Source organism: Macrosteles quadrilineatus, unplaced genomic scaffold (genome assembly GCF_028750875.1).
Source record: "Macrosteles quadrilineatus isolate MER2022 unplaced genomic scaffold, UCM_ALF_1.0 Scaffold_3__2_contigs__length_128488019, whole genome shotgun sequence".
Taxonomy (NCBI): Eukaryota; Metazoa; Arthropoda; class Insecta; order Hemiptera; family Cicadellidae; genus Macrosteles; species Macrosteles quadrilineatus.
This window is the reverse complement of record NW_026542596.1, coordinates 25,447,103-25,469,270: the sequence shown is the minus strand read 5'-3', so window position 1 is coordinate 25,469,270 and position 22,168 is coordinate 25,447,103. Positions and strand designations below refer to the sequence as shown.

Sequence of the window (22,168 nt, the reverse complement as noted above, 5' to 3'; positions counted from 1 at the left end):
CCTGGTGGGCCAGGGCCCGGGGCGCTAGAGGTTTTAGGTTTGTTGGGGGCGTAAGGAAGAGAAAAGTTACACCATAATGTAGGTAGAGAGGGGTGAAATTATCTCTCGGGCCTATAGCGCATCACACGCAAACCGCGGGGATATATACTAGATACAAATCATCTTAAGCCAGATAAATGGCTACTAAGGGGTGTCAAAGGGGGGACAATGACTCACTTGTGCCACTGGGATTTTGGGGGGAAGGTTTTTTACACAAGGTATTGCCATTGATTATTTATTAAGATAGTTGTAGGTATCCTCTCAAATAGTTTTTTGGTCTTGCAAACCATAATTATAGAAATTTTTTCATCTCAGCACATTATCTTCCTGAACACAGGGGGTTTTAAGATATAGCCGCAACGCAACCACGGGAGACGATTGTGATGTGCGTACGATGGAGGGAGAATGTTAAGATATCGCCGCGATCGATGGAGGCGATGATGTCTTCACGACATGAGGGGGATGTAAAAATATTGACGTGATCACAAGATGTAATCGAAATGTCTTCGAAACTGCAGGGTATTGTTGATATGGCCACTATCCCGGGAGGCAGTGATGATGGCTTCGCAGTTGTGGGAGGGGAAGACAAGCAGGGCCGGACTTACCTATGGGCGGAGGGGGCGAACGCCCGGGGCCACCGGGCCAAGGGGGGCCCCGATAGGGGCCCCCTTGCACAGTAGTTTTTATTAATAACTTCGAAAATTTATCAGACACTTAGGCCTACCAAATGGCCTTCTTTTGTAACAGCTTTATTTTTATTTTCGTTATTCTACATGGTTATTGTTAGGTACATTTTAAGGCATTACTAGGAACGAAATTCTTGACCCTAAGGGACTTTTCCTCAGAGTTGCACTGGGCCCCACACTTAGGCCTGGTTTACACGAGCATATGTGCTAGACTGTGATGGGCAAGTTTCAGTTTCAATGAAGCCGCTCACCCGAACGTACGGCCGCGGCGAATGAGTTGAAGAGAGCCCCGCGCTTGGGGCAAAAATACAATAAATATGAAAACTCTTGTCCCAACATATAACGTAACTTGTAAAATTGTGTTGTGTTAAATGGAGATTCAATACTTTAAAAAATAAACACATTGCTCCTTTTATGTTTTATTAAATGTTATTCTTTTCTTTTACCTCTAAGTATATACCAATCAGGATTTTAAGGGGTAGAAGTATATTATCCGTTCAATGTAAAGGTTTTGTAAAATAGTAATTAATTAAGTTAGGCGTCAAAATGTTGATCTCCAATTTGGAGTCAAAATCATACAGCGCCAGTAAGATTTTTAAAATCTATATAGACACTTTAAAACAACTAGAGTCGTCTGATGTTAACAAAAAATTACATTTATTGGGAGTGGGCGAGTGTTGTCGATCGTAAACAAGCGATAAGCAGAAGCAGCTGCAACAATCAATGATAATGAGCTGATAAGGGATCCTGTCTAGTCCTGTCTGCCTCACGCACTCACATACACACACATAAAATGCCTTATCGCCTATCCAAAACAATTTAAATCCCTTTACTCCCATAGTTTGTCCTTTGAGACTAGTGGTCACGTCAAGATGGTTGAAATTGTCTTACTTTTTGAGTTATTTTATTGTAATTCTGCAAACTAACAGTACAAAAACAAAGCTGAAGTGAGTAATGTTGTATTCAATGCTATGTTTGTGTTGTATTAATCGATATTGGAACTATTTAAACATCTTTCAGTTACTCATATAAATAGTTAGCTTGTGAGTGTTTATTAGACATTGCAAGATTTTTCTCGTCAATAAAAAACTTAAACTTGAAAGTCCTCAATGGTAATTTTCATGCTAGGACTTTAACATATTATAAAAACAAGAATGCCATAGGTACCAAAAGCATTATGAAAATAAAATAATCACACCTATATTGTAGTAATATTGAAAAATCATACAAATCGACGGCAATAATCGATAATTTAAATACGTAATAAACAAAAATATATCAATGCTTCTAATCCAAATATATATTGGTAGCCTACCATGCTACCATACCAAATATGCCGTCACTGGTACTACCATAGAATAAATATGGTACAAAGCAATTGAAACATTTGGTCAGAGTTTGTTTGAATAGTGAATGCAAGATTAGGTTTCAAACATTTTTATTTTTTGTGTATAAAATTAAAAGATGCTGTATATAAAAATATGTTATAATAGTTATATTTTAAGAACGATTTTTGACATAGAACTTATTGCTTATTTGGCCTTAAATTGCTCTATTTGAAGACTAAATTTAGACATTTTTCCCGGACCCCCCAATCCCCCCGGAGGCCCCCCACACTGAAATCCTAGGGCCCCATTGGAAAATTTGCCCGGGGCCCCTGAAGTCCTAAGTCCGGCCCTGAAGACAAGTTTGCCTCAATTGCGGGAGATATTGCAACTTTTGCTGCAATAGCGGACCTCCCTGGGCCCTGATAGGATTGTTATGCCCCTGACCTTTGTGGGATGGGCACCTCTGGCTCCTAAGTAATACTTTCTTAACATTCACTCAACACATCTGATTGAACTGCAAACATATTTTCATTGAACCGAGATATTTTTGAATTAGTAAACTTTATAATATGAACATAGTGTAGAAAATCATCTTCAAAAATATTTTATGTACATTCACCTTCTGAGTAGTTCTTAATCTTTAAAGTTGTTTATGGTTATATAATCATTGCAATATTGGTTATATGTTCTTATATAGTTTTATACTTTTTACAGTAAGTTAAAAAATAAGTTCATGTTTTGCAAACAATTTAAAATAGGTTATGTCAACATTTTATCTGTTTGTAAAACAAAATTACTCTATGAGATAAGCTTGAAGACAGTGGCGGATCCAGAGGGGGGGCAGAGGGGACGACCGCCCCTCCCTCGGGTATACATAATATATTTTTTTGACTGTATGTAATACAGTAGTGCATACACATTGCGTAAAATAATTTGTCACCCTAACTTTGGACAAAGAAATGGTATAAAACTGCCATTTTGGAGACTTAGTATACACAAATTTTTAGGGGGGGGTACCCCAGACCCCCCTGGTCGCCCCCCCCCCTTGTGTCTGTTCTAGATCCAACACTGCTTGAAGATGTGTTTGTAATAAAAGACACATTTTATTTCAACTTTCTCCTTTTAAATTGTGTACAAGTAAATTAAATATGTGTCCTTTATTCAGGTTCGGCCGTTTGTGTTTTTCAATGGACAGGGAGAATTAATGGGTCACGTTTGGTCCGGGACTGCTTCTGAGAAAACAGCAGCATTCCAGGTAAACCAATCAATGTACCTACATAATTCAAATTCAAATTCAAATAATCTTTATTTGTATGTAGCATAACATACATAAATAGTGTCAAAATACAGGTATGAAAAAGTATAATCAAAGGTTTCTTAAAATTATCAATGCATAAATTAAACATTATTTCCTACAATTCAACTAAGGAAGCTTTGTTGATACATTCATATATAGTTTATTTATTTAAGAGGGAGGTTTAGAAATTCATCCAGCGAGTAAATTACCTCGTTAATTAAATAAGCTTTCAGTTGTCTTTTAAATTTAATTGGATTTTTTTCTTTATTAATATTTTCTGGGATTAATTTTAAAAACTGTTCACCAACATATGTTGGTTTTTTTTCATAGAGCTTCAGTCTGTGCTGATTTTGCCTTATAGAGTTCTTTTTTCTTGTGTTATAATGATGTGTGGGTTCGTTAGGGACATCATTAGGAATTTTGTTCTTTGCACACAAAATGGCGTCAAGAACATATTGGCCATAAACCGTCAGTATTTTTAACTGTTTAAAATGTTCTCTGGCCGAATCATCTTGATTCAATTTCAGCATTACTCTTATAGACCTCTTTTGGAGTCTTAACATACCATCCAAATTTGCTTTTTTTTTGCTCCAAATAAACAAATACCAAAAGAAATATGAGAATGTATGTAAGCAAAATAAATATTTTTCAATGTTGTTAAATTACAATAAAAAGACATTTTTGAAAGCGCATGAATTCCAGAGTTTAATTTTTCAAGATCTTGTTTACGTGTTCATTCCAATTAAGGTGTTTATCGTAACATAGCATTTACTTATCTGTACTTTTGTATTTCTTGTAACACAAGAATTTCTGTTAACCTCTATAGGAGATAGGGGTATTGCTAAATCTTCTTACACCAAATAGTTATTACCTTTAAGTGAATTTCCCTATGTAGCTATTTTTGTAGGTGGCATGGTTAGACCTAGGCCCGGGATAGATTTATTTTTTTCATTTTGATGTCCCCAGAGTCCAAAAACACCATCCGTTGAAAATTTTATAATATTGATGTTATGATGTGTCCGTGAACGATAACTTTAGTAATTTTTATCCGATTTTGATAAAATTTGGTTTGAAGGAGTAATAAATCAATCAATCAATAGAATCTTTATTCAGAACCTACAGATACATTGTACATACTACACTATTAATATTTTACTAAAAAACACACTTTATTGGCCTCCCTTTAGCAGCAAACCTAGAGGTACTCCTTAACCCTAATGTTATTTGTATATACAGGGTGCGGCAAAAAAACCGGATCTATTTTCTTCAGCGCACTGTTCGGCGACAGGCCGTCTGAGGGTGGTGGGTGTAGGCTCGTTGGATAGCCTATATAATGCCATTTATTGTAGTCATAGAGCAGTGGTTGTATGAGCTACGTGCGGTTGTTATCCAGTCGTTTTTTAAAAGTAGTAAATTAGTCATTGCAGCTCAGTGGCAGTTCGTGCTTTTATTCTATTAGGTCGACATGGAGAGGTTCCGTCGTGATTATCTGTATGGATAACACAATTAAACAGATTATTATTCTAATTAATCTGTAGGGATGAAAATTTACCTCAAAATTTGTGTAACTGACCGGTCAAACATGTTCAAGGCAGCCGCTTGTTTTCAGGCGGGCCTGCGAGGACTGTTTTCCACAGCAGCACGAACTCTATCGAATGTTAGTTGTCTGGCGTCCGATCTGACTTTGGACAGTCTTTCAAGCTTCCTTTTCAACGCAGAAGCCGTTGTTCTAAAGTTAGTAACCCACCACATTATTGTGATACGCAACGGAACTTCTCCAAGTCGCCTGAATTGAAAGAATGCATGAAACTGACAATGCCGCTGATTTGCAATGAATGATTTAAATACTTTTTAAAAACAACTCCAATGACCGCACGTAACTCAGGCGACCACTACTCTATGACTACAAAAAGTGGCATTGTGTAAGTTTTCCAACAAGCCTACTCCCACCACTCTCAGACGACCTGTCACTGAACAGTGCTCTGCAGAAAATATATCGGTTTTTTGCCGCACCCTGTATTTAATTGAAAATCAATTCAGGCAAATGGAAATTTGCTTAGTCACCAGGTTTGCTGCAAGGTATTGTATTGTTTCTATTGTTTATTTTGCCTTAGTTTTCTCCTATAATTCAGCCCTGTTCATAATTTTTGTTTGTTGTATTTGAATCAATAATATATTTTTATTTGAAAATTTTCTGCCCTAAATCTTTTCATCCCTGAAATTGAATGCCCCTGAACCACTGTTCGATTTACCTACCTCCAGTGCTGGTCTGTCCTTTTTTTATATCAATCAAAGGCAATAACAAACGCCAATAAAATACTTTTAACCTTGTTATGATTTTTCACAGGCTCTGGCCCTCTTGCAAGACCACCTCCAGTATGTTCCGCTACAGGCAGGATTCATAGCAGAGTTGAGCCTTCAAGGAGGAATATCATTTGATCTCTCTGGTCAAGTCTCTCTCAGCATTTGGAACAGAAACGCTGAATCATTAGTGGAAAAGAGGTGAGAGTACTTGAGTAATCTTACAGAATACTAAAAATACTATAACTTAAATTTATTAGAACAACATAATTAGGTCTTAAGGATTAAGGGTATCCAACATTTTTTATGGGAAAAATTTAAAATTGAAACTCTTACTCTTTATGGGCTATTGTATATAGTGATTAAATCTGGACTCTCTTAAAGTTAGCTGATAATTTAATTTGTTCCCTATTAAAAATTCCCAGAATATTATTTATTGACTATTATTAGATCTACCGAATCAACTGGTCTTTGTCAGTAAAGACGCAAGGCATCCATCCTACTAACATTCCATTTATATTTTGCTTAAAAATGTGCATACATGTTTCTGCTCTTTTGTCATACGGTATTCAATTTTATGTCATGCGCATGAAATGTTTTGTCTTCACCACTGTCCAAAATAGTTTATTACTGACAACTACAAAGAACAAACCTAATAGAAGATTAAGTGGTAAATGTTGCAATGTGCCGAGGGTTCTTTTCCCTCAACATTATTAGTCTTAGTCTTTCTAATTCACACAGAAAAACTAGTTTATTATGTCCAAAACTCGTGCTTGTTAAGTAGACATTCCATTCCCTTTATCAAATGTAAAGCAGGTTTTTGTATTGGAAAGAAATTGGTTCAATTAATACAGCTGGCAAAGTGTGCTGCTTAAAAATATCATTTTCACTTTCTGCCCCTATACCATAGAATATGGAGAAAGTATTGTTTTCGTCAAAATTTTCGAGTTTGAGTTTTGAGTGGATATATTCGTTTTGGGTCCCCCTGGACCCAAAAAAGTGGTTTTCGAAGTGATGTCTGTGTGTGTGTCTGTGTGTCTGGATGTGTACAGAGCTAGAGACTACACCTGTGGTCCTGTGGATTTCAATGAAATTTGGAATGTAGGTTCTAATCCATGGTATATCCAGGCGTTTTTTTCATTTTTTTGAAATTTTGATTTTTAATGGGGATTTTCCCATAAAACCCTATAAAATAACTGAAAAATCGGATTTTCCCAAAAATGGCTCGAACGATTTTGATAAAAATGTTGTATGCTATAGTCCTTTATATTCTGAACAAAATGGTACAAATCCCATTTCTGTAAAAATTACGGTTCAAAAGTTATTGTAAATTATGTCATTTTCCCATAAAAACCCCATAAAATAACGGGAAATCAGATTTTCACAAAAATGGCCCTAACGATTTTGATAAAAAATTTGTGTTATAATCCTTTAAATTATGATCAAAATTGTACTAATCCCATTTCCGTATATTTACTCTCACCGCTAACGCGTGATAAAGGTTGTTGACAAACTTATGGGAGAAAGTATGTGTCAGAATGCTGATACCGTTTATTTAGGGAACTTTTCATCATGACAATCTGTAAAGGCAATTTATGTAAACTGCAGTATATTCCATTTCTCCATTAACTATCATTGTATGATAAGTTGAAATAGACCGGCACAATCTGGCTACAGTTCTACACACTGGCTACAGCTGGTCCATATGGATTGGATGAATACTTACTGTAATCCATTGACTATTGGATTTTAGTCAAAGCTGTATCTAAAGTCATTTATCACAGATCCTCTGTCATTTCAGTGCTGGTGTATCGATGACTGGAGCTGTCCGAGTCAACTCTCTGTTCGTCCACAGTCAGGTTCAGTTCACTTTGGCTACCGAGGTCAGGTTACGTTTGGCCTCCAACATAGACTTCTACAGCACAATCGCACTGTGTTTACAGCTGCAACAACCCGACTCAATTATCAAGTGAGTGTAACCATAACTGATGGAACTGACTACCAAGTTGAACATAAGTTATAAGATTGTTTCCATTACTTCAGGCTAGACCTAGAAGTTGCAGTAATATCACTTGCATTGACTCACTTGCACTTGGGTTGATCAGCTCACTCACCAAGTCATTAGAGTTTACAAGTCAAAAGATTGCCGACAATCACAATGCACTTTGTTGTAAAATTTTGCCAGTTTATGTTTTATTGCTGACTTACAAAACATATCACCACCTTTTCATAGAGAAAAGAAAAAATAATCTTTCGTGAGGCTCCGGTCAGTTTGATAAAGCAAATTTAAACTGTACTATCAATTATTGTCAAAAAATATTACCGCACACATCTGCCCAATTAACGACGGGATAACCCCTTTGGGGGACAGTCCACAATGAGTCGGACAAAATTCTTAAATAGCAGAAGAAGATTCAAATGTTAAGTGTAGAATTATTCAGGGTGACAATTAAGTCTGGAACCTCTTTTTCTATTTTTAAACTACAACAGAAAAAAATAAGAAAGTTCACATGTGCTAGTAACTGGTAATATTACAGCACACATCTGCCCAATTAACGACCGGATAACTCCTTTGGGGGACGGTCCACAATGAGTAGGACAAAATTCTTAAATAGCAGCTTATGTTGAGTTTGGTATCAAATTAAAGGTCTCTGTTAGTAAAATACAATGCCACAAACCCGAACTTAAACAGACAATGGGGTCAAAAATTACAGTTGTTAAAATATTCCTTGAATTTGCAATGCTTGTTATACACAAGCATAACAAGCCTGTACTGTGAGGCACCCGCTAGAAGTCGAATCAAAATCATAAACGTAAGCATAGGTTGATTTGCACATCACATTAAAAGGTCTTTATATGTAGAATACAATGCCACAAATTTGAGCTCAAAATATCAGCTGGGTAAAAAAAGCAGCCTTTCAAAGATTAAAAATGGCAGATTAAAGAAATATTTGAACGGCTGCCATTTTTGACTTGGTTGTCCGTTTCAGTTAGAATTGGTGGCATTGTATTTTACTAACGGAGACCTTCAAATTTATACCAAATTCGACTTATGCTGCTATTTAAGAATTTTGTCTGACTCATTGTGGACCGTCCCCCAAAGGGGTTATCCGGTCGGTAATTGGGCAGATGTGTGCGTTACTATCACTATTAAGCAAGTGTGAACTTTGGTATTTTTTTCTATTGTGGTTTAAAAATTTTAAAAAGAGGTTCCAGACTTAATTGTCACCCTGTATATATATACATAAACATGTTTATCTTTTTAAACTTGTCTATCTAAGACCCCATTTGTCACAGTATGGCACTACTCAATTATATCAATAACTAGTGGCTTGTAGGGGCAATAGCCCCTATATGTGTATTAGTAAATATTTTGTATAAATTACATGTATTAGTCTCATGGGTTACCCTACCTTGAATTATCCTTTAACATTTGTGTATGTTAACACTGGTTTTTTCAAATAAATGCCAACTTTTGTGAAGGTTTGGCCTAGCACTTTATTTATAATAATAGTGAAAGCTATTTGCAATGGGCATTGAATCCTTGTAAACTTAAACGGCATATTAAGATCTGTAGATATTAGTTTAATTTTTGGCATGAAAAATATGTTCCCTTTGCCTACTCCAGTAATTACTTCTATCTTTACACTTATTTCAGACATACCTACACAACCAATCGTACTTATTAAATCCAGAACCCCCTTAAATTTGGTAAAAAGTTTATTTCAGCTTTAATGGTACGTCATATATTACAGGAATGATATTACATATTACCATATGATTTAAATAAAGTTAAACCACGTGTAAACAAAGCAGACATTACCTAGATTCCAATGCTATTTAAATGTGAATTATTTTATTCCGTAACAACGTTTTGGTGCATAATTAAGAAAAATGAATATTTTTCCCCAAAATTTCATGCCCAGACCTTTAAAATGAGACCCCTCCCAGCTTTCTACGGCCTCCCGTTCACTCACAATTTCATTGTAAAATTTTGGGCTTACGGAATTAGATATATAGATTTAAGATGGGGATGCCACTTATGTGCCGTTTATATTCTTAACCTATATTGCCAAATTTGAAACTGATATTGTGTATGAAGATTATGAAAGATTATGAAGATTATGGTGTATCGTTTTTTACCATCGTGAGGGAAAATGTCCGCAATAAACCTTTGAACAACATTAACTCACCATCTCCAACAATGAACTTCAAACAAAGAATTGATTTTCGGGAAGGTGTAGATAATTTGATAATACCTGGAGATTTATATAGATTACTACCTAAACTACTGTACTTACTTCACCTAAACGCCGATTAATTTTAATTTACAATTATTTAAATTTGTATTAGTTAAAGTTAAAATGATTATACAACAAATTTAAATACATGTATTTTTCATACGATTGAGAAATACTGTGCAGTACATGGATTATAAAATAAGTTTTCCTACAGTCACCCAACAAAGTTGGCTTCCTTGTACTGTTCTTAGTACAGAAAGCTGCTAATTGCTGCATATTTATACTTTGTTGTACGGTATACTTTCTTGTATGGTTTATACTTTGGCACACATCAGGATTCCAACGAAACAACACAAAACAGCGTGGTTCTGTTGTGCACGTAATCCGTGTACGCTTGGAAATAGGTTGGCAACACTTAAAGATAATAATGAGCAGCTGATTGACTATTATAACTACATTTAACCTGTCATTTCGGGTTTATAGTTTATGTTCTCATTTCGGTATTTCTGAACTTTCTAGACTTTTCTTTTAAACGTTTTTAAAAATTTCCTACGATCTTAATAAACAAGAAGATACCTTGAAGCTTTTTTTTGGTGCGGAAACCACTGCAAATTACAAACACATTGCTTGCCGAGGAAAAAATAGCGGAGTGATACGGACCAGGGACTACTTTCTCCAGGGCACCTGTGTTGCCAGCTGTACCTAAAAACATGATGTATAGTGTTTGAAAGACTAATTATTTATATACTTTATAGTGACTGTACCTAGGAAAAATATAATGTGTAAACATGTGTGGCAAAAGGCCTTTGCTCACTAGTTACACAAATAACTATTCTTTGTTTGTTTCAGACACAATGTACATAAAACTGAACGAATTCCAGGGAGTAAGCACAGGTTAAGAAAATCAAAATACAAAGTAATTCCAGTTTCTGGCAGGACTTATGCCTTGAACCAAAAGAATAATGAACTCTGCAATGTTATATTTTCAGAACATTAAAAAAATGCCAAAATGCAAATGTATACTCAGATGAGTTTGGCTGTGATTTTAAATTATGTACAGTGTATTTATGAACGTTAAGAAAACTGCGCCAGGACATCCATGTATTTACCATTAAAATATAAATTTTTACTAAATCTTTGTGTTTTAAATTTTTATTGAAACCTTCAATGTCCCTACTATTTGTTATGTTTTTATTATTGGATGGCTTCCCAAATTTTAAACCTGAGTTTAATGGCATAATATTAAAATCCTTGAGGAACTGTAACTTCTGATTAGATGAACCATTTACGAAGCAGTTTGTGCTGTTTTATGCTTATACGTTTAGGAATTCGTCCCTCGATGATTCGAAAAATCGATTATTTCATTAAAGTTAATGTTATTATCAATGTGTATGCATTTAATTAATTGACATGCATTGATTATTGACATGTTTCTGTTCTTAAACATCAGATTAGGTGGGTGGTGGGGGGAGTTAGAAGTGTTTAATTATAAGTAAAACGATAAGGAGGGCCTATCGAGGCCAGGGGTGCCATTCTGTCCGGTGCTGTACGACTGTCACCTCTGCGCAGGGCCGGCTAGAGGGTGGGGCAGGGGGGGCCAGAGCCCCGGGGCCCTGGGCTCAGAAGGGGGCCCGGCCTGATCAAATGTAAAATCTTTTCTGGACATAAAATCTGCTAATAGTCAAAAATTTGAGCATGGTTTTCCAGTTCACTTAGTAATTTTTGAATTGAATAAAGCTGCAACTGTGAGCACGAGAATTAACCAAACAACCATGCATTTTTTATATGTATTGTTATATATGCAACAAAACGGCACGGAGGCGGCTGGGCACTAAATCAGGAAAATAGGGGCCCAGGATCGTTCAGCCCAGGAGCCCGTGCCGGCTCTCGCCGACCCTGCCTCTGCGGGACTGTCAAAGTTGTCACCGACAGATGGCAGATTGGCATCACCCCTTTCTCGGGGTTCCAATCTGTCGGTTACTGCACACGTCTGATCTTCACCTATAGGAAGGGTGCCAATCTGACGAGTTGACAATTAGACGCGTACCCCCTTCAATACGACGCGACGCGACGACGTAGCGGATGGCTCCCTTGAGCCTGTCCGGAACGCGACCCTTGTGGATGGATAGTGTCTGCCACTGCCATCTGTCACGAATACAGTACTACCACGTACTACAGCCCCCTGCAGACGGGGACAGTAGTGGCGTCCAGTAGACCTAGCCATTAATGGCGGCCAGTAATTGTCCGCCTACTGTCTACGTGTGATGAGGTACTGGACGCTTCAACGGCCAGTAGCTACTGGCCGCCAGTAAAGACAAAATAGTTTGAGTTTAGTGGCCGCTCAGAGGACAGTAGCGTGGTCACGTGACCTACTGACGGCAATTTTTCCTAACCTTAAATGTTCTAGTCGCAATTAGAGCACTGAGGAAACTGTTGTCGATACGCGATTTCAACAAAATGTACAATCTAGGCCTATTATTAAGTTGGTAACCTATAACTTATAGACGCTGGACACATTCATTTAACTTATTCATTTAACTATCAGACATGAAACTGACATTGTTTGCTGGTACTCGAAAAAATATTGCTAGTGATTGATAGGAATCACCACTGGCTAAAAATCGGACTATGGGAACGGGGGTTTATGGGGGGTGCTTTATGGGGTAAAAATAGGGTTTTTTCCATTTTTGACCCTAAAACAAAAATTTCACAACTTCTTTCCAAACCATTTTGTATAGCTTGAAAAACAAATTAAGCATATCGAAGCGTTATTGTGCGCCTAATGGTTACGGAGAAAATTCCAAAAAATTATAAATTTAAAATCCCATGTTATTTTTACGGAGAATAAGTCTACTGTTGTAGTTTGCTTGTTTATGAACATATTTTGATTGAATTTGGAAAATACATTCATTTCTCACTAAACTATTTAACATTTTACAAAAAAACACTTTTTTACCCTCCCTGTTGCAGCAAACCTAAGTACTCGTTAAACTAATTCTATTTAAATAGGGAAGAAATGTGATATTTTCAAGGAGGCATTTTAGTGTAAATCAAATCAGGCTAATGGAAATTTGCCTATTGTCTGCAGGTTTGCAACGGCGGGGGTATTTTCTTCATTTTTCTTATTTCTTATTTTCTTCAACAACTTCATCCACTGCATTTTCGTATTCCACGTCAAATTAATTCATTTTGATACTGAACAAAAACACTGTGGTGTCACACTGGCCGCCACTAAAACAGTTTCTGTGGCAGCCAGTACTGTCCCCGTGTGTAGGGCTACTGTCTTGACAGTACAGTGGCCGCCACTTGTGGACGCCAGTACTGGACGCCACTACTGTCCCCGTCTGCAGGGGGCTTACCATAGACTAACCAACACAAGTAGACTTCTCATCCCATTGTAAATTTTGAAGCTCGTTTTTCATGTCTAGTTCATGTACGTCACACTAGGCGCTAGTGTCGACGAAATTTTGTTTCTATTATTTTAGGGTTAATTTCTTGATTTGTGCTTTACTGTTTGGTTAAATAACTAGGGGACAATTTTGGAGTATGTTTTATCTATGGTAGGCCCTACTACTAACTAGGAATTAGAAAGGCGACTGAATTTTTTTATGCTTTACAAACATCTTGAGCATAGAATCAATTCTATTCGAGGACCACCAGCTGCAATTACTGAGCTATAATAATAACTGGAGTAACCACTCTGTATTTAAAAAAAACGTACCACTGTTTTTGGTGGTTTTCCCGGTTTTGTTTCAGAGTTTTGTGTTGTTAGGTTGGCCTTGTCCGTGTTGTCCGTATCCCGTGTGTCAAATTAGAGGCAAGATCTAGATGGCATCATCCTGTTATCCTGTTGTTTTGTAGATAGTAAAAAAAATATGTCAACATTATGATTGCAATATAAGTTTATTTATTTATTTTACGAGCAACCCATTTTAACAAGATCATAAACCTATGGTCGTTATTTAATCAAATGTCATAGGGATAAACCATAGATAAATCATAGCTTAGTCTAAGGATACACCTAAGACTAAATCAATATCTCCAAACCAGGAAACTTGACTATTTTCACCACATAGCTTGAAAAGAGGTAAATAAGTTAGTAGGCCCTATCTATTTACTATCAAAAACAATTTATAATGTTTCCTAATAACTTTAAATACACAGGTTTTAACGAATATAACTTAAATAAGTTTTTGATACAAGTCCTTGAAATAACGGATAACCGCAAGTAAATAGTATGGTTAGTTTAGAATGAATTGGAATTTGACAGCATCCCGCCAACCGATTGTATGGCCAACCTAACAACAACAACACGAAACACCGAAACAAACCAGCAAAAACAGTGGCACGGTTTTCTCCATTACCACATTTTCATGCAATGCCCAAAATACAGCTTAGATAGAGACCAGCATCTTAAAAAGACCAAAAGAACCAGTAAAAACTTTACGATGGAAATTAATGAAGTTGTCAGCACAAATGATCACGACATTTATCTCGAACTAAACAAATTCCTTCATTCTATCGGTCGAAAGATCTAGAAACAAACACATAACTTTCACTCAAATTTCACATGAATGTTTGTCCAATCCTGGGTTTCTTCATCCAAGGCCCACCTTTTTCGGGTTAGGACATTGCCTGATCGGCCCAGGCAGGGAAGACTAAACCTTTTCCCTCCCTCCCAGATACCCAACTACATCAATTTTTCCTTAATGAGATCCTTTCTTTATTATTAACTAAAAATATCAGAACAAATCATAGCTCATTGTCAACATTTATGTATGTAAATAACAAAATTAAAGTGTCAACACCATTCTCCTGATTAATATCAAATAAACTAAGAAAAAGACGGATAACCACAAAAAGTGAACATTGGGGCCTCGTGAATTTTAATCAAGGCCGTCACATTTGTGACATTTAGAAAAAAAAATACTCCATTGCCAGCCACAGAGCAGAGTCAGAGTGAAAACTAAAACATAACCTCAACCTTCAACTTCAACCTCGTCCCGAGTCGTCCCATTATTCCCATAAAATGTCCAAATAAATTATTGGATTAACTCTAAAACTGTGCATAATAAACTCCCATGGAAAGGTATGTGAACTGATTTGGCTGCACGTTAGTTAACAACGTCCTACATTTTATCTGATTACATTTTATGCGATTTTTTTATCTTCAGTAAGTTTGGTTAGTTAGGTTAGGTTATGACAGTTTAATTTTAGGCTGCACTTCAGTTTACGTCCTACATTTACTCACATTCTGCAGTTTGGTTAAGGTTAGCTTTAGTTTAGAACAGTTTCATTTTATAATCAGCTGGTAGTTAATGTATAACGTATAATATTAAATGTAGGACGTAAACTAAAGTGCAGCCTATATTTCTTCTAATATCACTTGACTTTTATGTAAACATATTTTTAATGTCCTTGCCCAACCAGTTTTATTCAACCATAGGTGTTAAGTAAAGTCCATGTTTCCTATTAAAAATGGTAGCACTTCGGCTAACATCGTCGTTAACTTATTTGTAGGAATCTTCATATTGTAGGTGTTCTTCATTAGGCTGATAACGATAGTAAATTCTTTAAAAATACATCATATCTATTTCTTCTACTTGGTGGCTCTATGACTTTAGCCTAGGCATATTAGGAAAGTTAGCGGAAAGTTTAGGTACAGTCCTAATCACCACTTTTCTTCATGTTTTTTGGGTCGCTGAACACGAATATGAGGTATTAATTATATAGGCTAGATGGTTATATATTATATAGATTAATTATATAACATATTAATTATATCTATCTATCTATCAATACTATTATAAAGAAGAGGTGGTGTCTGTGTGTTTGTATGAGCTAATCTCAAAAACTACTGAACCTAGTGGGCTCAAATTGCACACAAATGAAGCTACAGTTCCGAGGATACATATAGAACTATTCCCGCTTCGATATTGTCCTAGGGCTCTGCCCCGTGGGCATTCAAAAATTTGAGGTGAGAGATTTAAAAGTAAATATTAATTGATAGTATCCATGGTAACAAAGAACAAACCTACAAAGTTTAAAAATGTAAACAAGCAGAACTGTCAAATGAATTTTGATTTCACAATTCCACACAGCTGGTTGAAACATATTAAATACTGCACGAATATTAGAACAGAGAGGGTAAGGATTATAAATTTAAAATAACGATGTCACTAGCCCGAATGTAAACATTATTTAACCTCACTTAAATGGAGCTGTCAAAAACCATATGTTAATGTAATTTCATTAGTGTATGATTCTTTCAGTTACTTCATTTGTTTATGTTTATGATCTATTATACTGAGTTTGTACTAATATTTGTGAAATGCTGTAATAATATTTTACAGGGAACAATTCGTTGTAAAATAAATCATTCATGGATATAAGAAATAATTAAGATCCTATAATCATTGCCAGGCCATTATCCTGAGTTTGAGGTTTATTTTTTTGATTTATTTCTGTGTAAACAGCAATATAATCCCCCTGCCGCAGCAAGTCTATAGACTGAGTAAATTTCTATTTTCCTGATTATAATTTCACTAAAATATTGTTGTAGAAAATTACCCTATTTTCCATATTTATTTATATTTTTCGGTTTGTAACTGTTGTGATAGTTTTTTTGTTTACAGTGCAAACCATTAAACACGTTCTTTTACTGTACCTTAAAATCTATCACTGGTTTTGTATCGTAGGTAGCCTAAATAAATTTCCTTAAACCGTGTCCTCTCCCGTAACTGCAATAAGCATTTTATACTTCTATGCCAACCCCGTACGAAGGACGGGTACTCTGCTAGTTAATTATATAGATAAGATGAAGATTGAAGATTTGTTATTAATTGTTGTGAAACATGGAAGTTGGTAATAATGAAAGATGTTTTATAAGTAATAAAAAATGTAGGCCTACTGGTTTGTAAATGAATGTTTTTCTTGTCCTTGAACTGTAAGCACGTGTTGCAAAATGCTAAATATCCCTTCCTGTTTAACCGAAGTTATCTACTGAACTACTGAGCGCAAACATTTAAATAAAATATATGTTACGAATCAAACTATTGGCTACAAATTTGCCACAGATGAAACCTCTCTGACCAAAAAATAAAAATCTTCCTTGCATGCTAAATTTTTCATGTTTCAAATCACAATTTAAAACTTACTTTTACCCTACATATACATTTTTACTAATGAGGTCGATAATTTGTTTTAGATTCCAACCAAACAGTCAGCCAGTAGCCAGTAGTATTAACCAAGAACCTCTGTGCCTGTTAAAAAAATACACAAAATTTTAAGTACGCCAAAACACAAAATTATTGAAGCTGTGAGTCGAGAAGACTATGGTTGTTTTGAACAGACTATCCCTACTTTTGACCTTCTGGTAATGTTGACTTTCAGCAACACATCCAAATAGATCGTTTGATCAAATATTTGTTCTTCGTAGGAACTGTTTTACTATGTCAAAATGAAAATCCAATTAGCAAAATGAAAACTCATATACACAGCCTACGTTTTTAGCACCGACTTTACTTGTTGACCAAGTGGGACTGTTGACCTAACGCTACAGCAAAATATATTGTTTTTTACCTAATAGCACAAGAATAAATTATTTGACTTTCTGGCACAGTTGACTTTCTGCAACACATCCAAAACGGAGTAAGTTTTTTCCATTAATTGAAATTTGAGTACAACCAGCTGTTTCAAATATTAGTGTAAATTTTAAAGTATTCATCTGTTGACGTGTAAACAAATATTTTCTTCATAAGAATAACATGGGAACTTTAAAGGCCCCTGGAGCAGGCCCTGATAGAATTTTAAAGATTTGTTGTTTGATGGCAAATCTACAGGCGACGACTTATCCAATGACACCTTATACATGGTCATCAGATGCGTGGCAGCTTCAAAACAGTTATCACAAAATTTATGTTGGCCTATTAACCCTCCGAGTGTCCATAGTTTAGGCCTTATAATGTCCGCCTATTTTTGGCGCATTTGCAAGGTTTTATTAAAACGGATCTGAGAAGCTTAAAACAATGTTAATTCTACTGTTCTATATACCATTTTGTTTGGAAAATCATGGGCTTCAATATTATACACAAAACATAAGGAACATTTGTTTCAAAACAATTTTTTAGGTAAAAAAAAATATATTTTGGAAAATTTTCAAAAAAAAAATAAGTTTGCGCTCAATGAAATTGTATAAATTATAGGCCTATAAATATTTGAAAATAGCCGTTTTGTTCTAAATTTTATGAGGATTACAAATATATAATAATACAAGGAAGTAGATTTGCAGATAAATAAGTTATGGGCAAAAAACAGATTTCAGTACATAGCGTTTAGCTAAGAATGCATAGCCTAACCATAGCTAGGAATCTGGCTGATAATTTACATCAATATCACTACCTACTTCTTCAGTATCATCAACCAGCCCTTCAAAATCACTTAAATCTTCTTATAATGCACCACGTATATCACTACTTTTGATTTTTAACACTAAAACAATGATAAACGTAATAAAACACATCAGTATCGGTCCGAGGGTAACCTAGCTGTTTACAAACACGCACGTCAGCTGTCTGCTACAATTACGATCGGCTCGGAGAACATAAAGCGCTTAGAGACAGACCTCTGTAGAAAGCTTAGAATCTAACGAAAAGAACGATACCTAACTCGATCCAGTTCAATCCGATTCAGTCAGTCATAGAGCCTTCGCTGTAAACGATGTTCGTGCGTCGAAAAATCGACGCGTGACACTACACAAAGTGGGTCGTGCGTCGATTTTTCGACGAGTGACGCTCGGAGGGTTAAATATATAGATTGTTGCAATTAGATCAAATTAAAATATTTAGGCCTATGATGAAATGTTTGTAGACTTATTCCTTTGTTTTTACACTACCTAATAGTTATCATTTTCAGGCTTGGTACACCTACAAAGTCAATGATTCAACAGCTTCAACAAGTAGGTCTAGTCACTGAAGAAAAGCTTAAGTTGTTTAAGGTTGGTAAAGGTAAATGAGATGTTTAAATGCTGTTTAAAATATTAGTTTTTAGTCTTTAACTATTCTCTAAAATTACAGTAAGGCTTAAATGGGAGGCTGGTTAGACGAATTAGGAAAAGGCTGAACCATCGAAAGACCATTTAAATTAGTGAATTAGAGTGACCATTTGTGATTTTGAGGCTCTTTTTTTTAAGTGGGTGACAAGTGTACATATGTTAATTCCAAGTGTTTTCGTGCAGTAGGTAGTTAACTCAACCAAGAAATGTTTGCATGAAATTAATTATCTACTGGAACTAATACTACACAATAATTTTACAAGTTGCCATACTGTATTAGGTACAGTGATCAATGTAATCAGTGGCATTGCCAAGTTTGAAGCGCCCTGGAGCAGGAATGGCCCAAGCGGCCCCCAGTGCCGGGGGCCTGGGGGTCCCCCCAGAAAGGCCCAGGTAGCCTGGGAAAAAAATGAAAACAATAACTGTAAACTAGCGTTTTTATGCAATCTAGAGATAATAATTTGTAAAACATAAATTGGTATTTTAATTGGTTTTATTATATTTAACCTATTTGATTAGGTTGTTTGGGAATAAAAACTTGAATTTAAATTAAGTTCATTGATCAGAACCTATCCTTACTTAGAAATCTTTTTCCTTCTTTAAGTTCAAATTAAAGAAATCTATATTGTAACATATTTTGGTACTTTCCTATTAAAGGGAACATTCATTATTATCGATGATTTATTTCGAAACATCGAAATTTTATTTTTTGATCCCATATATTGATATTAACGAATTGAAACACATTAGCTAGCTGATACCAAATTACAAAATTATGGGTTTCGAGGGCCAACTCTACAATTCTTTTCATCTTACCTAAAAAATTGTAAACAAATAGTAAGCATTAACGGTAATACGTCACAAGAATATAATGTTAAATAGGGTGTTCCTCAAGGCTCAGTCCTTGGTCCACTTTTATTCTTAATTTATTTTAATCAGTAAAACTCAGTGGCGGCGGTAGGAGCCCACGGGCCCCCCGCAAGTTTGTTCACCGGGCCCCTCTCTCCCAATAATCTTTAAAAAAACATGATCACAGTCATTTCCATCTCAACTTGCACTTTTGCTTGGAACGGCATCTCCTGAGGCACCGAGGCGTCATCATCGTCTTTTTTGATCTCGGCAAAATCGAGCATACTTCCTGTAGTCATGGAAACATTATTATAGTCTACCGTGATTACAACCAATCCTAGGACATCATCAGATAACATTATCGTCTCGCGCGTTAGTGGCCCAATTCCTAATATCCCTCGCGATGATGGACACATACATTTCCGGAATGGCAGCAAAATCCTAAATATATCTCCCGCGGAAAAAGAAACGTCATCATCGTCTTCCATTATCCATTATTCCAAATTCTGAACTTTCCTGCGGTCGTGTGGACATCATTGTCGTCTTCCGCAATCGTGGCAAAATGGTGAACTGAACATCTCTCCCCGTTGCGGAGACATAGTCATCGTTAACCGCGTGGAAATGTTCTCGTTGATATCCGCTATCGCGTCAAAAGCGTTATCTTTCAATCTCGTGAGCGTGATTCTGGCGTAGATAAAAGCTTTTACTTCTCCAATACTTTTTAATTGGGTATTAATTATTGTATTGAGTATTGAGAAAATCGGCTCGAACTCGGTTTTCTGACTTGTGTTGATCTCTCAAGCCTGTAGGCCAGACTCTGCTCTGCTCGAAAATCAATATTTTATATTAAAAGTCGACAGTTTCAAAAGCAAGCCGATTTTAAACCAACCTGATTTCGGCCCAAGGCCAATAGGTAGGACACATTTTTTACCTGACTCGAATTAAACCAAATCTTGTGTGCAGTTACTGTAGTCTCCTAAAAGTATCAACGAAAGAATGGAATTATTTATTGGCTAGTTGTTATTTATTGGCAGATTTGTTCGTAAAAAATGAGTTTATTTAGTTGAATCAGCATAAAGGCCCTCTCATAAAGTGACCTGCCGGGGACCAAAAAATTCAGTAAAATTTCCCGAATAATCCCGGTCAAGGCTTGCGGGCCCGCTATTGCCGCCACTTGTTAAACTATTCTGTATGCTGACGATACAATTTTTTTCATGTAAACCCCAACCTAACAGAACTCAACAATCTTGTCCATGAAACAAAGCTAAATGCATCAAATTGGTTTATTGATTTTTGCTAAATGAAGAAAAACCCCAAAACATAATTTTTTACTAAAACAGATCCCCACTCACTGTGATCTAAATAATAGTACAGCTGTAAAATTTTTGGGCCTTCATATTGATAATCAACTCACATGTAATGCTCATATAGATTATTTACCTTCAAGATTGTCTCGGTGGTTTATCTTTTAAATCATCCTATAAATCAGGCTCCTATAATGAAATATGTAAGGACAGCCTATTTTACATACTTCCATGTCACTTATGAGATATGGATGGGAGATATGGATATGGATGTTATGAGATATGGGTGGTAGGGGTAGCCTAGAGTAAAATAAATTTTGATTCTCATAAAACGGGCTTTAAGAGCTATGATACAGCTTTAGGCCCATGCTCACTTTGCTCACTCATGCTCGCTTTCCATGTCACTTATGAGATATGGATTGGTGCTTTGGGGTGGTAGGGGTAGCCTAGAGTAAAATAAATTTTGTTTCTCATAAAAAGCGCTTTAAGAGCTATGATACAGCTTTAGGCCCATGAGCTCTGTGTTGCAGTACCCCATACATAAATCTGCTGCTTATGAAAAGAGTACTTTTTATATGGGTCTCAAACTGTATAATAAGCTTCCTTTATCACTGAGAGAGGTAAAATCATTTATAAAGTTCCGGTTACACTTACTGTCTTACCTGTTAGACAATTGTTTTTACAGAATTGAGGATTTTTATCAGTCTGATTGTAGTAAACATAACTTATAGACATTGATATAACTTAATGTAAACTTTGCTAATAACCTAACTTATTTTATACTTGTTTTTTCAATACTGTTCAATACTGTTAATAATTTATTCTTATTATGTTTATTACTATATTTATTATTATGTTGCTTTTATTCTATACTAGTACACAGTGTATATTTTGACAATTTACCTGCCTGCGTGCAGAAGCACTCCTTAGGCGTTATGTGATGTATTTTAATAAATAAATAAATAAATAAATGACTGGGAGGCACCCTGATCATTGCAAGCCTCTTTTTATAGATCTGCAAATTCAAACTGTAGTATTTTTTTTATATTTATGATCTGATTATTTATAAAT

The 22,168-nt window shown here is 35.7% G+C and overlaps 2 protein-coding genes across 5 annotated transcripts in view; both read left to right on the top strand.

Moving 5' to 3' along the window:
- The window catches only part of LOC128990784 (microsomal triacylglycerol transfer protein), a 47,648-nt gene extending 36,622 nt beyond the window's left edge, over positions 1-11,026 (top strand). For all 3 annotated transcript variants that reach the window (XM_054413365.1, XM_054413364.1, XM_054413363.1), the window contains 4 exons: positions 3,219-3,308; positions 5,698-5,852; positions 7,453-7,620; positions 10,742-11,026. In XM_054413365.1, coding sequence (XP_054269340.1) covers positions 3,219-3,308; positions 5,698-5,852; positions 7,453-7,620; positions 10,742-10,889 — 561 coding nt within the window. In that variant the 3' untranslated portion in view covers positions 10,890-11,026. The remainder of the gene's footprint in view (positions 1-3,218; positions 3,309-5,697; positions 5,853-7,452; positions 7,621-10,741) is intronic.
- Positions 11,027-14,882: 3,856 nt separating this feature from the next.
- Positions 14,883-22,168, top strand: part of LOC128990699 (uncharacterized) — a 28,476-nt gene continuing 21,190 nt past the window's right edge. The window contains exons 1-2 of one of the 2 annotated variants that reach the window (XM_054413219.1): positions 14,962-14,981; positions 18,806-18,897. The gene's annotated coding sequence lies outside the window, so the exon portion shown is untranslated. Of the gene's footprint in view, positions 14,982-18,805; positions 18,898-22,168 lie in introns of both variants that reach the window. The other variant, XM_054413221.1, reaches the window with a different exon arrangement.